The sequence below is a fragment of the Carassius auratus genome, unplaced genomic scaffold, assembly GCF_003368295.1.
Source record: "Carassius auratus strain Wakin unplaced genomic scaffold, ASM336829v1 scaf_tig00215316, whole genome shotgun sequence".
Classification (NCBI taxonomy): Eukaryota; Metazoa; Chordata; class Actinopteri; order Cypriniformes; family Cyprinidae; genus Carassius; species Carassius auratus.
Window position 1 is genome coordinate 2,416,439 of NW_020528035.1, and position 16,869 is coordinate 2,433,307.

The 16,869-nt window shown below is 35.4% G+C and overlaps 1 protein-coding gene across 2 annotated transcripts in view; it reads right to left on the reverse strand.

Annotated features, from left to right (window-relative positions):
• Positions 1–16,869, reverse strand: part of LOC113094240 (astrotactin-2-like) — a 500,635-nt gene that overhangs the window by 217,063 nt on the left and 266,703 nt on the right. For both annotated transcript variants that reach the window (XM_026259926.1, XM_026259927.1), the window contains exon 5: positions 913–1,014. In XM_026259926.1, the coding sequence (XP_026115711.1) occupies positions 913–1,014 (102 nt within the window). The remainder of the gene's footprint in view (positions 1–912; positions 1,015–16,869) is intronic.

Sequence of the window (16,869 nt, forward strand, 5' to 3'; positions counted from 1 at the left end):
AAGAGGGGATGCCACACAGTGGTAAACATGGCCTTGTCCCAACTTTTTTAAGATGTATTGATGCCATGAAATTTTAAATCAACTTTTATTTTCCCCTAAAATTATACATTTCTCATTTTAAACATTTGATATGTCATCTATGTTGTATTCTGAATAAAATATTGAAATTTGAAACTTCCACAATCATTTCATTCTGTTTTTATTCAAAATTTGTAGAGTGTCCCAACTTTGTACAGTACCACATACTGCATGTTGTAATTGATGCAGTATGTGGTTTTTGTAGAGTGTCCCAACTATTTAGAGTACTTTACATGGGCTTTGGCATGTTAATTAAGACATTAGTATAAAATAAATAAAAAATATATTAAAACACAACTAACAACAGTTTATTCCTTTACATGTAAATCAGTGTCTCCAAAGTGGACCAGGCTTTGCTGAAAGTGAAAAGACCACAAACATGTTGCTCTCATAATATGGCTTGCTGTCTAATTTTAAGATTTTCAGGCTCTATTTTATGTGCTTTTTTCATGGAAGGTGCCTTAAGCTCTTTATACAGTAAGTTGAGAGTGAATGACGGTACAGCACATTCTGCAATTATTGACTCCAGAAAAATTCATGTGAAAGTCTATATTGGCTTGTTCATGGCAGGGGTTCCCACAGCTTTTCTTTTTCTTCTTCTTCTTTCTTTCAACGGATGAAACCATTTTGAAATCAGTGGTTAACTTAAATAACCCTTAAGATTTTAAGTAATGTTCAAAAACATCATTCATTCATTCATTGTATTATTTACTTATTTATGGAAAGCATGCTTTATGAGACAATATTAGTTGGCAGTAGTTGGACATATTTCTTTATGGTTTTATGTGCAAAATGACTGATGTAAGCAAATATTTGGTAGGTGAAGACGATTACCTTTGCTGCGGCGACGGCCCCTGTGCTCCGTGTAAAACTTGAGTTGAGTGTCATCATCCATTTCTGATCCAGAATCCATCTGACGGGCAAACACGCCACCAGCTTCAATCAAAAACACACAGACAGTTCTGTCATCTCACACATCTGTCACGTTATGCGCTTATAAATTATTTGCAAACTATTGTTTTGTAGTTAACGCATACTCTATTTACAGATTGTAGTCTCTGCATTGTTTACTCATTAATAGGCCGTGTACATCTAATGAGTCCTTCACTGTAATTTACAACTTATTATTGTTTAAGTAGCTTTTAAATAATAAGATGATGCATGTTATGCTTGTTTTTGTTGTTTGTGATATTCTTGTGTATAGATGTGCAGAATGAGTTGCATACCAATAAAAAATACATGCTCTGGCACTAATCAAAGTTAATATGAGCAAATAACTAAACATAGATACTAATAGTTCTGTATGCAAACAAGTGTTTGGCAGTTATATCCATACTTTGACAAAGACTGTTCAATGTCACCTTGGATTTCAATAACCATAATAAAATAGAACAGCAGCTGTAAAACTATTCTTCATGATTCGTCTGTGTCTAATGAATGCCGTGACATTCATAAAGCAGTGTGATGTGTCAGTATATGTTGAGACTAACTCTTGTCTCTGCTAGCCAGATCTCACCTCACTAACAGATCAGCGCTCTGCAGAGATGCCATCTGGACCTTAAAACATTAGACATTCAATTCCAGCTATTTAGCTGTGCAACACTTCTATTTACATGTACAACACTTCCCATTCAACAACAGAGGAGAGTGTTTGCTGAAGTGAACTTGACTCGTGTTTAGGGTGATGCAGATCTCACGATTAGTGATGACTGGTTTAATTAGTGATTAGAGTGAGTCAGATCTTGTTTGGTCAATTGGTTCATGTCGCAAAAATATGTGGTTGACTTTCCCGAAAAATATAAGCTCTATGCAAATTCTGAATGGATTATAGGCTATGTAGCCTAGAAAGAGCACTGCCTTTATAATCACTAAAAAGCTGTCCCTCGCAATCTCATTAAGTTTTGTTATAAACAGAAAACCTGTAGTACTATGTGAAATCAGACACTGAGTACCCCATATGGCCAAAATGACATGATCATAACACCTCTGTGAATATTCGACTGAGTCGAATTGGAAGCTGAATGCAGGCTCCTCCTATCAATGCATCAAATCTTCGACTATTTGGGGCTCATCCCTAATTTAATAGTTAGTTAACAGTGAAAATTGGACATTAAGAGTAGAACCGGACCTTGAAGTAAAGTGTGACCAGTATTTTGCACCCAAAAGTGGAAGCTCTTCACATATTTTCCTCATTTATAACAGCACTATAAAGAGTGTTGCAACCAGTTGCATAAATATGTGAATATATTCAAAGACAGAGCCATAGTTTATTCAGTAAAGCACTGTTTAACACACATATGCAATTTAATGCCTGCTGTACCAAAACCATATTTGTTTTACTGAAAACATATTTTTTGTGTTATTTCCAACAATACTGTACATTTAATTTTCAGTATTAATTCCTATATACATTTTATCATGTACATATATGGATATTTCCAGAAATTTTTGAAGCGCCTCCACTAGATATTTGGATTTTATTTATTTATTTATTTATTTATTTATTTATTTATATCTGCTATATATAACTGTATTGGCCCAGTTCTAGTGTAAATGCATACAAATTAAATTGTTTTATTTTAAGTTACACTGTGAATGCAATGCCAGTTACTTTGCATTAAAGTGTCCACCAAATGCATACAAAGTAAATGTTTAATCTATTGACACTTTATTTGTGTCTTTACAGATACTGTATGTCTGGCTATATTTCTACTGGCTTTGCTTTGTTTCTCTTTTGATTACAATTCTTTCTCTATCTACAGTCACACTTATTAAACAATCACACCATCAAATCTAACAAGCTACTTCCCAAGATATTGCCAATTTCAGGTGAAAAAAGCTATCCTGATGCTTGGATTTAAAAATGTGTAACTTTTGATCAAGTTGAAATGTGTCCTTGCAGAAAAAAAAAGAAATGCAATTTCAAAAATAAATTAAATCGAAAATAAAAGTCAGATTCAAAAAAATAAAATCTTACAGTACACAAGTATCTAAATGTGTCCAATACATCACTGTAAAGTTGGTGTAATAAAAGAACAGAAGAACTTCATGTCTGTGTTATGATTTATTCAAGGTCTGAGCAATAAAACACTGCTGTCTGCCTGTGACTTGAGGACCTCAAACACAATTACATGCTAATAAAGAAAGACCTGGAGCGGTAAACCCAATTACCAGACAAATCCACCTCCATCTCAGACAGGAGGCCAGCTAGTTTAGTTGTGTGTTAAGAAACATACTTGAAATGCAGTATCAAAGCTATTGAATTCAATGTCTCAGAAGATGGAGGAAACAAAGAAGAGAAAATAGAAATGTAGATGAAAAGTGAAGAATAAAAAATGTAATTTCAAGAGAGGTTAACATCAATAAACAAACAGAGATTACAGAAAAAACGCATCTGTTGCCTTCCACATCTCAACAAACAGGTTTTCTTGTTTATCTAGCAAATAAATTCTGTTTGGGAAAACAAAATTAGCATGTGTGATGAAATGAGGGAGAAATTGCTCCTGAAGTTTCCCTATAGCAGGTTTTTATTCAAGGCCTGTAGGATTATCGAGCGTCTGGAATTAAAAGAGTGGTTTTGCTTGATTGCATTGCATGCTGGGAGCGCACACTTCACAGAGCTTTATGGAGTGCAGGGCACTCGAGAGGCGTTCTCCTAACTACAGTATAGAGCAATCACAGAATATGTCAAACGGATGATGAACAGCTTAGAAAAAAAAAAAAAAAAAAAAAACCTCAGTGAGCCTCTGAAGGACTTCACAAAACTATTACATCACATGCTCTCTGCTGCAGAAGAACAATGAAAACATATATTTACTCTGAATGATTCTAAATATTGAGAAAATTGCCTTTGAAGTTTTTCAAATTAAGTTCTTAACAATACATATTACAAATCAAAAATTAAGTTCTGATATATTTACAATAGGAAAGTTACAAAAATCTTCATGCAACATGATCTTTATTTAATATCCTAATGATTTTTGGCATAAAAGAAAAATCTATAATTTTGACCCATACAGTGTATTTTTGGCTCTTGCTACAATTAATTTGCTGAAATTTCATATAAATCACGAATGTAAAATAAATTCCTATTAACAACTCAAAAGGACACATATGTTTAATCAACATAAATATACAAAATAAATTAATAAACAAACTGTTCTAAATACACCTAACTGCAGCCTTTTATTCTGTTTGGAGACATTTAATTGTTGTCTCTTTCAAACAGAAGAGAGATTGAGGGAGCTTAAATGTATAATTTTGAGCAGAATTAAAAGAATACAGACAGACGGAGATTTATTAACAGTGAGAAAGATTTTTGATTAAAGAGCAAAACATCATGGAGTTGTCTGGATTTGGGTTCCCTGCAGGGACGAGCGTATTTGCTGGCGGTTTCCTTGTATCTGCTGTCAGGGACATCTTTACATTTTCTGTGTATGTTCCTCCTTCTATTTCACCAAAACGCTCCTCCTGGACAGCTGCTAAGTACTGGGCTGGCTTAGTTTGACTCAGTGTAATAAAATAAAGGCAGTTATTAACAATGCTCTTTGCTGTTCAAAAAGGCAAAAAGAGAGAGCTCCCAGTGCAGGCAGAAAGACAGACAGATTTTCCCCATGAATGACTAAGAGATTAAGGCGACTGATCCCCAGGATCAAACAGTCAAAACACACATCAGAAAAGCCTGTGGGAACCTCTCAGTCCACAGACCACACAGAGGCAGTTTTAATGAAACCCATAGACATGTTTCAAAGCACTGCAGATTTAATTTGACAAAAAAAATAAAAAAAATAAATAAAACGCCTTAAGGCCAAATTGCTAAATTCTGTGAGACTCTTCTGGTACCAAAAACTCTTGAGATGTCTTTGACTAAGATAACTCAAATGAACACATTTCTATAAGTGCTGTCTCTGTGGTTGGTTGGGATGGGTCCTTGAAAAAATCACAGATAATAACCCTGAATATTGAATTTCAGCACATATGGCATCCAACAAATTGAGGTGGACTGAAATTATCAGTGCCAGCACTGGTGAGGACTAAATATGGTGGGTGTGTGGGTGTTTGTTTGGTTGGTTGGGTGGATTGGTGCATGAATGGATGGATGGACGGATGGTGTGTGAGTGTTTGTTTGGTTGGTTGAATGGATGCATTGATGGGAGGGTGGATAGATGAATAGATGGATAGCTAGATGGTGTCTGAATGTGTGGGTGTTTGGTTGGATTTGTGGATGGATGGATGAATGGTGGGTGGGTGGATGGATGGATTGATAAACATTCAAGAATGAGTGGAGATTGATTGATTGATTGCATGAGCAAAGACAAGAGTGACTGTGGCAAGGATCTCCATAGGATGTTTATGTAGTGGACATCTGCTGGGCATACAGAGCTCGAAATAACAAGAAACTCACTTTATTCAATAAAACAAACAATCCCTTGTCTGATGAGTCAATAAACGCACTTTCTGTCATGAGGCCTGCAGAGTTCTTATGTTATTTGCTATTGGCTATTTTCAAGACTCATATTAGGAAACAGCAGGACAGATGGGCAGTATTCACCACAGAATGGGAGACCTAGACACATAAACTGTGTGTGAGATTACACCTATTGTGGAAAAACGGTTCTTGTATTACTGGACTGAGTATAAAACAGCTTATAAGACCACTAACATGGTGAGCCACAAACATATTTTGCTTTCAACTTCTGTTATGACTTCATAACAATGGGAAATATTGTTACTATAGCTTGATGGTATCATGGCCCCTTTAAACAACACTTCATGACACAATACAATTTGAGCCCTCCCTCTGGCTGAGCCTCTAAAATTATATTAAAAACAGTACCCGGATAGAAACAATAGGCTGTTTTGTCTTAATGGATGTCAATGGAGGAGATGCTTTGGTAGACTATACAAACTGCTTTAGTTCAAAAATAGCTTATTATTTAATAAATCAACTGCTTATTTTCTAATCCTCAATATGTTTGGATGACATTCATTTTTTGAATGAGCTCCCATATCTCTTATAAGAGAAGTCATGGAGAATTATATGCATGATTCATTTCTAGTGGGATCCGCACTTGGTGACTGACAGCCATAAAACTCAAGTAATTCAATGATTCCAGGGCCATTACATGAATTTTATTTTGAGAAGGTTTCAATGATTCCTCAGATAAAAAAAAAAAAAAAAAAAAAAAAAAAAAAAAAAAAAAAAAAAAAAAAAAAAAATTATCTGTATAATGAAATAACCATAAATAAAGGATCTGTTTCTTTTCTGACTGTTAGCTGTAAGAATACGAGGTGCTGAGAGACACAATGGAGTCTGTGTTTATGTTCCTTTGAATGCTTGAGCTCTGTCGTTTTTGCAGCATTCAACAGCCAATTGAATCCAGACATTGGCAGTGGGAGAGGCTGGTTCCTGGCAAGCGATGACCCAGCAGTGCAGTTGAAAATCAAAACACACCGCTGGCTTCTATTGGAGACTGTAAGACTCAGCCAGGAGTAATTTTGGATAAAATGACTTTCTTTGTTTGCCTCTTAAAACCTAGCCAGTTGATACTTGATTTGAACCTGCATGAACAGCAAAATAAAGCATTTAACTACATAATTTGCTCTGTGTGTGTAGTATACAACATGCTCTCGGTACTTTGAATATTGAATTCGAAGGCTTCAATCATAAACCCTTGTACATTTTAAATCAGTGGATAATGTTAGGTCAATGCACCATGGCGGTCATGCTTACATGACATATTATAATAACTTTGTAAAAGCAATAAGGCTTTAGGCCTTTGCACTATATAAGCATATGCATATAGTTAAAAGTGCCACCTGATACAGTTTAAACAAAATACAAAATGTGGCACAAGAGATGCAAATCAAGCATGTGAGAGCATTCACACCCTGTTATCCTTCACACCTTTTTTTCTCCCTATTCTATGTGGTTTCTGCTTCTTTCTAATTAGTGTAGAACACAATATGCTCTGTTTCCAGCTGAGCTGCCAAACAGCATATTTAGTCCACAGGTGATCTCCACCAGAATGCTCATCCAGATGTGGGCAGACTGCAGCTGGTCAAATGACCTCTCATTTGCCTGCAGGCCTGTTGATTCCATTCACACCTTCCCTGTCATCTCCCTCCATCTCTCTCTCTCAGGATCAAAGTCAGTCGCCGTCACACCTGCTCAACTCATTTCATCTGGGAATGAATTATGTGTTCAGAAATTGAAGCATTCTCATTGTAAAAAAATAAAGCTGAGTTGCTCTGCTCAGATTCAGAACCATGGACAGCACACCTCCACAGCTTCAAAGTAAAAAGCACTAGGAACCCTAGTGTGGATAAACAACTTGTGCTTAAAACTAATTTTCAAAGGACTACTCTCAGGACAACACTGCCAAGCTAAATCCCTTCATTGACGAGCCCTCTTGAAACCACAAGTATTAATGTAGCAGTGTCACTGCACAAGTCACATAGGGAGCATTAATATATCCTGATGTTTGCAGACTATGTGAGCCAGTATCGTGTGGTGTAGACATATCACTAAATGTTTGACTGGAAAAAGTCTGGCACTGTTCTGGGGGGCGAGATGTTTTCATATCCCCATTTCTGTTCCTAGAGGCACACCAAAAGCACACATATTCAAAGTGTCCCAAAGAAAATACATCTAAACTCCTCAGCTTGTTAGTAAAGACTGAAATCGATGGGTCAGATAAATGAGACATGCAAAATGTACAGTCAATGTGGCTCAAGAAGACATTAAGTTTTTTGCAGGATGGATACTCCTCGTTACTGAGCCAAGTAGGACAAGCTCCTTGATCAGCATCTTTAATGGACTTGGAATAAGGCATTCCTATCAACCAGTTTTAGATACAGGATCACAATTTGTATTGATGATTTAATTATATCCTGCGTTTTTGTAAGTACAGTAGTTAAGTTACTGTAAAAAAAAAAAAAAAAAAAAAAAAAAAAAAAAAAACCTTGTTGGGACTATGTTTGTTTGACAAGAATGTTCCAGGACCAACAAAATTAATCATAAACTTGTTCTACTTTACAGAGACATAGTCATCACATCAGACAAGTGTATTGATGGGAGAGTGATTTACATGCAGTAGAAAATGTTTTTGGCTAAGCATACTTTGTTGGTCCTGGATATAGTATACAGTACCTAATAATTATCAGGTGAAATCTAAATTTGTATCCTAATCCTAGAATTCAAGGTTGGACAATTCTGGACCTTTTGGTTTACTGACCTTCACTGCAGAGTTCAGCCCCATCCATAATCAAATACACCCGAATAATTAGAGCTGAAGATCTTTGCCCGAACCCGATGGGATTCGGTCGGGATCGGGGCTTAATTTCTATCATCTTACGCGGGCTCGGGCCGGGCTCGGGCTTGCGCTCCGGTTTGCGAGGTAAACGAGCGGTCATGTGATGTGTTTCGATTAGCGCGAGAAAGATGCGAAAATGTATGCTGAGTCGGTGTAACGGAGGCTTGACTCTGGTGATTACGTTTTGGTTGCACCAGCAACTAAAGCAAAGTCTGAGGTTTGGAAAAGTTTTGACCATGCTTATAATGAAAATAATGAGTGAATAATGGCGCACCATCAGTGAGCGCAGGAACACGCTGAAGACATCTACAGTGGATTTAATCATTTTCCTCCACAAAAACATGTAGACCTAGCCTAATCTCTGTGAGTAAAGGTTTTTCAAATGATAACTAAATATTCATTGAGTCTTAAATGCATAATGTTGACAGAGTATTTACGCTAATGTTGGCATTATTCTTTTATTAAATAAAGCAAATCCGGCGGAGCCTTTATCTTAATTTCGTTATTGCCAAATACCCATCTTAATTTAAAATGTATCTTAATTTAATTTTTTTTAAATGACTCGTTTTTATTGGTGCGTTGGTCTATTCATAGGTTAAATGAGCCTATGTCTAGAATGCTGAGATGTTACGATGTCACAGAGGACTTATTTTATTTCTTTATTCCAACTTCCAAGTGGTCTAGTCTACGTTAGTTATGAGTAAATTATGTTAAAACATGAATAAATTACTCATTGTTGACAAAAGGCAAAAGAGCTGTGTGCGTGCGCACATTTGAATAATTTTGGGCTGTAAACGGGTTCGGTTTTTAAAAAAAGCTGTCAATCAAAATGTACTTGTCGGGCTCGGGCCGAAACCTGTCGGGCTCGGGTCTTGTCTGGCCTAACTTTTAAGGCCCGATTACAGCTCTACGAATAATCCAACCAGGCTTACTTGGAGGCTGGCAGTGAGATTGATTTAGTTTGATAAACTTTGCAGGACAGTGGACCTTGACGGCCAGAGTTGCCCATCACTGCTGAAATCTGATTGAAATGTTGTTTATCAGGGGTCTAGTGTCTAATCATGCTCCAGTAAGGACAAGGTCCTGCAGATTCTAGCTACCATCCTAATTAAACCCCCTGACCCAGTTTATAAAGGTCTTCATGATTATTAGGCCTTGCCCCAAATAAAACTCTAAGCACTTGCTGTCTTCCTTCAAGCCAAACTTTCATTATGTATTATGCTTTGGCTATTGGGTAGAAGTCTGATCACTTTTTTGTTTTGGGTTGGGAAACAATCAGGGATGTTTATGGAGCATTTTCAGAAAGTGTCTCCGGTATAATTTTCTGTATTGTATCTATTAAAGCGAAGTAGATCCAACACAAACAATTACAAAATCACTACTGTTATAGCACTCTGTCATCTTGCAGATTTAAAAGAAGACAAAAAAAAAAAAAAAAAATACAAAAATACAAAAATGCAAGAATAAATAAATAAAATAAACACATCTAGATCATGTCATGCATCTTGTGGGTGGTTTGATGTGAATTATCTTGGATTTAATTAGCTTTTTCCAATTTAAATGGCTATAACTTTGTATCCTATAGTAAAAACAAACCAAACTTTGTATGTATGAAAGGTATAGGGGTATTTTATTAATTTTTTTAGCATTTGACTTTTTTAAGTTCTTTTTGATAAAACATAACATCTCTGACGATGGCTAAATTTGCTAATTTACATTTTTTTGACTCGTTTTGTTTACTCATTTACATAGACTAATAATAAATGTGGGTTATCTTTTTTTTTTTTTTTTTTTTTTTGCTTGTTTAAGAAAAAAAGAGAAAAGCATTTTCACGGTGATGAAGTTAAGTTGGTTGTAGTAAATAAATAATAAGAAGAATAAATAATAATAATAATAAAAGGTCTGACAGAAGCCAATTTCTTCTACTGCTTTGCGGTTGGCTTCCTTTACCCACTTGATTCTCCTAATTGCTGGGACTGTATTGTCACTGCAAATTTGATCTGCCATGATACTTCAGTAAGAAGGTATAATCTTCAGAATACAATTAGACAACAGTATAAAAGGACCACCAAAGGCAGGTCACTGAAGTCATTATAATTGGACTACAAATTGGACTACCAATAAGCCTGACACATTTTATGTTCTAGATCCTAGGTGCCCATTGCTCAGCTATTTGTGAGAGGGCCCAAAGAGCAGGTGTTTATGGCTGGGCCAACCTCCACCGGCTGCTACACCACTCATCTGGTTTATGCACATCCTCAAACTTTGATTAACGGCTCGTTTAGGTGAACAGGCATGTTAATGGACTGGGCTGTTCTTTCTTATTTTCTACAAATGGATTAAATATCAAATGCACTCTGCAAAATGCCCTGACAAATATATGACTGACACTCAACAGTAATTGACTGTGTGCTCATTCAAACAGCCAAGCTGCATTTGAATTATAACCAGTGGTGGACAGTAACGGAGTAGCTTTACATTTTTCAAGTATCTGTACTTTACTGGAGTAGTTTTATTTTGAGTAACTTTTACTTTTACTTCACTACATTCCAAAGCATAAAATCGTACTTTTTACTTCACTACATTTCATAAAACATATCGTTACTCCCTATAATATATCACGTGCTCCGACACGCAGAAGCGGTGTCTGATTCATCATGAACGAACTGAGTCTTTTCAAAATAAACTTTTAAATCGGATCGCAAATCGCACCAAACGATTCGTTTACGAATTAGAATGATCCGATTGCAGTTGTTCTGGAGTCGACCACTCACTGATTCAAATGAACCGTTTACTGCGAGTCTACAGAAGTAAGAACCGGGAGATCTTGTGAGCGCGCATGCGTCTGATGTTGCTAAAAGTAAGTTATTAATGTCGAAATATTGGATTAATTATTGTAACTGAAAATCATATTTAGGTCAAAATTGTCAGTTGTTTGGGAACTAAATCCGTTGTAAAGAGTGATATATTTAAGCCCACTGAAATGCTCGAGTGCAGATACATCAATTTTAGGTTAAAAAAAAAAAAACTTTAAATAACACAGATTAAATACAATAACTCATGCACGTTCAAATTCCCCGCTGCCATAATGTTAACAGTTTTATTAAAATGTCCTATGTGACGTCTGTTTTTATATTGTTTATCAACAGTAACGTTATAAATATGTATATTGTTTGGATTAACTAGACGAATAACGTTAGACAGACATGAATGTTTATTCATAACCGTACTGAAAATAAGTAAATATTTTTAGCTGATGCTAACTGTCTAGCTAACAAGCTTGTTGGTGCTAAGTTGAGGTAATTTTTATAAATAATGTCCAAATATTTTTATTCAACCACCGATAGGTAGATAGATAGATAGATAGATTACATCTGGGTAGAAAATAAAGGATGTGATGTTCAGAACATGGTAACTACAGCAATGATTAAAGTGGGAAGAGATGCACCCCGTTTGGCCAGGGTAGTTTTTAAACCATAGACAAGGTTTGAGAAGGAAAAAATCATTATGAAAATATAATTATATTTTCCTTAATGTTCTTCCTAACTTCAGGCCTTATTATCATGTCATATATAAAGTTACTGTACAGACCAAAAGTTTGGACACACCTTCTTATTCAAAGAGTTTTCTTTATTTTTATGACTATGAAAATTGTAGATTCACACTGAAGGCATCAAAACTATGAATTAACCCATGTGGAATTATATATGAAATTATATACATAACAAAAAAGTGTGAAACAACTGAAAATATGTCATATTCTAGGTTCTTCAAAGTAGCCACCTTTTTCTCTGATTACTGCTTTGCACACTCTTGGCATTCTCTTGATGAGCTTCAAGAGGTAGTCACCTGAAATGGTCTTCAACAGTCTTGAAGGAGTTCCCCGAGAGATGCTTAGCACTTGTTGGCCCTTTTGCCTTCTGTCTGCGGTCCAGCTCACCCCTAAACCATCTGGATTGGGTTCAGGTCCGGTGACTGTGGAAGCCAGGTCATCATCACTCTCCTTCTTGGTCAAATAGCCCTTGATGCCTTCAGTGTGACTCTACAATTTTCATAGTCATGAAAATAAAGAAAACTCTTTGAATGAGAAGGTGTGTCCAAACTTTTGGTCTGTACTGTAACTGTGATGTTCTGTAAAACAACAAACTTTAAATTCCTTTGTTCTTATGGTGAAGATCAGATGGTCATCTCTGTTTTCTCTCAGGTACATCACAGTGTAAGCTTCACAGTGAACATTACTCTCATCAACGTAGTCCATATCAACAACAAAAATATATCTTGACTCCATATAGTGGTTATTTTGGAAAAAAAAAACAGGTATTTTGAGCAGTAGGATTATAAAAAAATATGTACTAATATAACATTAACCCTCTGATGGTCTTCGTTTCCTGTATACACTCGTGTCTCCAGAGACCCCAGACAATAACATTTAATTTTGTAACAAGATAATAGTTTTTTTTTTTTTTTTTTACAAATGTAATTTTACTCTGTTTGTTAATGTTTTTACTCAACATTTGTGCAGTTTTTGGAGGGTTTATGATATCTTTTAAATTTCTATAAATAAATAAATATTTATTTAAATAGGCTTTTTACAAAAAAACAGCATTTTATGTAAAATTCACTTTATAAAAGGCCCAGATTTCTAACTTTCATTCATGGGGATAACATGGAACATTTTAAATGATTTAATGTAACATTTATACCCATTTTTTGGAAAATGCAGTTTTAAAATAAATAAAAAAAATCACTTTCACCACTAGATGGCTATAGAGCTCCACTATATGCTATTTGCTATTTGACTACCTGAAATATATCTTTTCACAAGTTGGATTCAGTTGGATTCATATCTAAATATTATAAAAATCACAATTATAACAAAAATAAAATATTTTTTGTCAAAGTTTAGCATTTTTTTTTCCTGTTTTTCAATAATGTTACATTACAATGCATTGCAGGCAGTAAGCATGGTAAACCGCATTACTTCTGTAGATGGGGTTGGAGCAGGTTTGTGTGTGTGTGTGTGCATGCTAAATTGTTTTGTCTCATCCTGTCATCTCTCTCTCACTCCCTCTTTGGTGGTTCTGCATTTTGCATGATTTTTTTTAAAATAATTATAAGAGAGCAGTTGTTTTATAACCTCACAAGTGTGTGTGTGTGAGTGAGTGTGTGTGTGTGTGTGTGTGTGTGTGTGTATACATTGTCGGTGTCAGTGTCACCACTTTATATTTGTGTTGGTTCTGCATTTTGGATGATTTTATTTGACAAATGATAAGAGAACAGTTTTTATAGTCTCAAAAATGTATTTTTTTATGTGTGTGTGTTTGTGTGTGCATACGCATGTTGTGAGCAATATAATTTAGCATTGTGGATGTTTTTTGAATTGGTGGAAGTGTGCCACTTTATTTGTGCTATTTCTGTCGATTTGTTCTGCGTTGTTTCCGAGTTTGATGATGAATTTAGTCTTATTTTGATTGCCTGAGTGTCACAATTTTTGTCACGCTAACATAAAAACAGATATCATTCCAATTTAATTTTTTTTTTTTGTAGATCTAGAAAGTGTTGAGAGCCGTAGAAGGTTTCATACCATTTGGACAAAGGGAACATTTTTTTTAATTTGAGCAAAAGTCATTTGGGGTCAGAAAAGACCCCAGAAACCATCTGAGGGTTAAATTAAGTAGCCTATATAAAATTGCAAACATATATCTTTCAGTACTTTTTTACTTAAGTACATAAAAAATTGAGTACTTTTGTACTTTCACTTGAGTAAGATTGAAAAAGGGGTACTTTTACTTTTACTGGAGTAATATTTTACTATACGTATCTGTACTTTTACTCAAGTACTTGATTTGTGTACTTCGTCCACCACTGATTATAACCGTAAGTCTGATTGCTTAGAAAAGAAACAGCCCACCTCTCCTTTAAAAGCTGCATTATTTGATTTATATATGTCACTCAAGTCTGTGGCACAAAACAGTGTTTAGCAAATTTTAAAGGTTTTTTATTTATTTTTTTTCTCCTTAATAGCACAATATTTACGTTTTCACCACTAGATGGTGCGTATTCAAAACAAACAAAGAATCAAAGGTCTAGTTTGATGACACCATGACTATGTGTGTGGAATCATGGGAGTTGTCGTCTTCATCCCTACACTCGATGCAATCCGATGGGTCTCGGGCATAAATCATGTTCATGGATGAGCTTATGATTTATTAACGTTGTAGAACGAAGCAGGGTAAGGCTGAAAGCCATCGAAGCGAAACGAGTGCGACACCTGACTCGAAAGCAGTGAAGCTTTTATTTTGCCATAGTCGACTGCTTCTGCTTCTTCTGGTCTTGAGTATTTAAAGCAGCGCTGTTCTATCATACTAGATACATTTTAAAGTTAGAATGTTACTCTGTGCGGCCATCACCTGTCTAATAAAATGAGTAACATATTAAAGCGTCTTTGGCGTTTCCATGTTTTCTACAAAACAGAACTGGAAATTGAGGGGTTATGACATCATTAACAGGCGACACAATGACACTATGGTCACGGACCGTGGCACTAGTTAAAATGGCTTATTTCTCTGGATTTAAACATTCTTCAAAACAATTGTTATAATGTAAGTTCACAAAGTCAGCAAAATCTATAACACTGTTCTAGTAGTTTATTGATATTTTAATAAAATAATCGTACAGATTGTGCCTTTAATACATAGTAAAATGAATGCTTGACTTTGAAAACACAACTAATGAAAGTGTTGAGGAGGAACAGATGCATATTATGCATTTTTCTACTTCTAGTTACTTCTAGTTTGCAAAAAATTCATTTATTGTTTTATTTATATAGCGTTATAACTGGTGGGTGTTCTGTGTATTCCAGCGGCTGGCACTGATGCTTGTCCTGGTCCATGTGGACCACCAGGGCCAGAATGACATTCTAATTATAAACCTGCTGAGGCATGTTGAGTCATTGCTCTTGGCTATTTGTGCATACATATGCAATCTGTACAGCATGGGCGCACGCACGTGAACGTAAACAAACACCTATGCATACAAATTTGCATACAATGTCAGTCCATTAAATATATATATATATATATATATATATATATATATATATATATATATATATATATATATAATTTTTTTTTTTTTTTTTTTTGGATATCAAGAGTATACAAACATGTAGTCAATTTAATATGCGTATGCATGTGTAATAACAACAACAACAACAACAATAACAAAACTGATACATCATTTTTAATTATATATTCTGCACTATTTCTATATACAGATAAAGAAATATAAATAGTGGCTTTCCGTAGCACTGACCCACAGTTAAATCATTTGAACTGAATGTTTTGTATTGTACAGCTGGACAGGCGTTCTTCTTTAAGTGAGGCTCAATATGCTTTTTTAACATGTCAATTCATCCTGTAGATAATATATAAATATATATATATATATATATATATATATATATATATATATATATATATATATATATATATATATATATATATTTTTTTTTTTTTTTTACAGCCCTAGTGCTGCTGTCAGTAACTTTCCAATTAAGCTACAAAACACAAAAATGTTCACTAGAAGTCTCAGACTTTACAATCCAGTAATGTACAGTGAATAGAAACAAGTTTTTAAAGAAAGTATGACTGAGGATTTGCAGTAACAGACATCTCACTCACCTCCTTCAGGGCTGAAAACAGAACCCACTCACACTTAAGCACAAACACTGTTGTAAATCAGCCGATCATACAAAAGCTGTCTGGCACTCTGAGCTGTAATCACAGTTTATTGTCGTGTAAAAAAAAAATGTGTCTGAGAGACCTGCCTTTCTCTTCACACATCTTCATCACCTCTCCTTTCACAGCCTCTAAATCTCACATAAACTTCAAACTTTCATGTTTAAGCTTCAAACGTCTCCAATTAACACAGAAGTATACAGCAGAGAACTTCATGACTATCTCGTGTAAGAGGGCCTGAACAGATCAAACCAGACGGCATCTCAGCGGCTGAGAGGCAGATCACACTGTGTAACAGCTGAGAGAGAATGACAGAGAGGAGGCTCACAGAGGTATATGCAGATGAGCCGAGCAGAGTCAATGAGTGAAAGTTACTTAGAAATAAAGAACATCAAAGCAAAAGTGAAAAACTACAACCAAATTAATCTCTAATCTGGAGTGAGCTTTCATGGTACTGGTATTACATTTTAAAATATTATACAAAATAATTAATCTGAATACTTACTCCTTCTCACTCACGCCAAAGAACTCCCCGCTCAAGCTCGCCGTCTCTGCAAGATTAACGATGGCAGTTTGCACGCACAGCTACTAGAAGATTTACATCTGTCAGACAGGTTGCTGACGTCGTCAAGCTTCGTTTGAGTCTGCGCGTCAGAAACAGAAGTGCTAAAAAATGCTAAAAATGGGCTTCAATTGTCTCAGTTGAGTTCCAATGGGGTCGCTGTGTCCATTTCTTT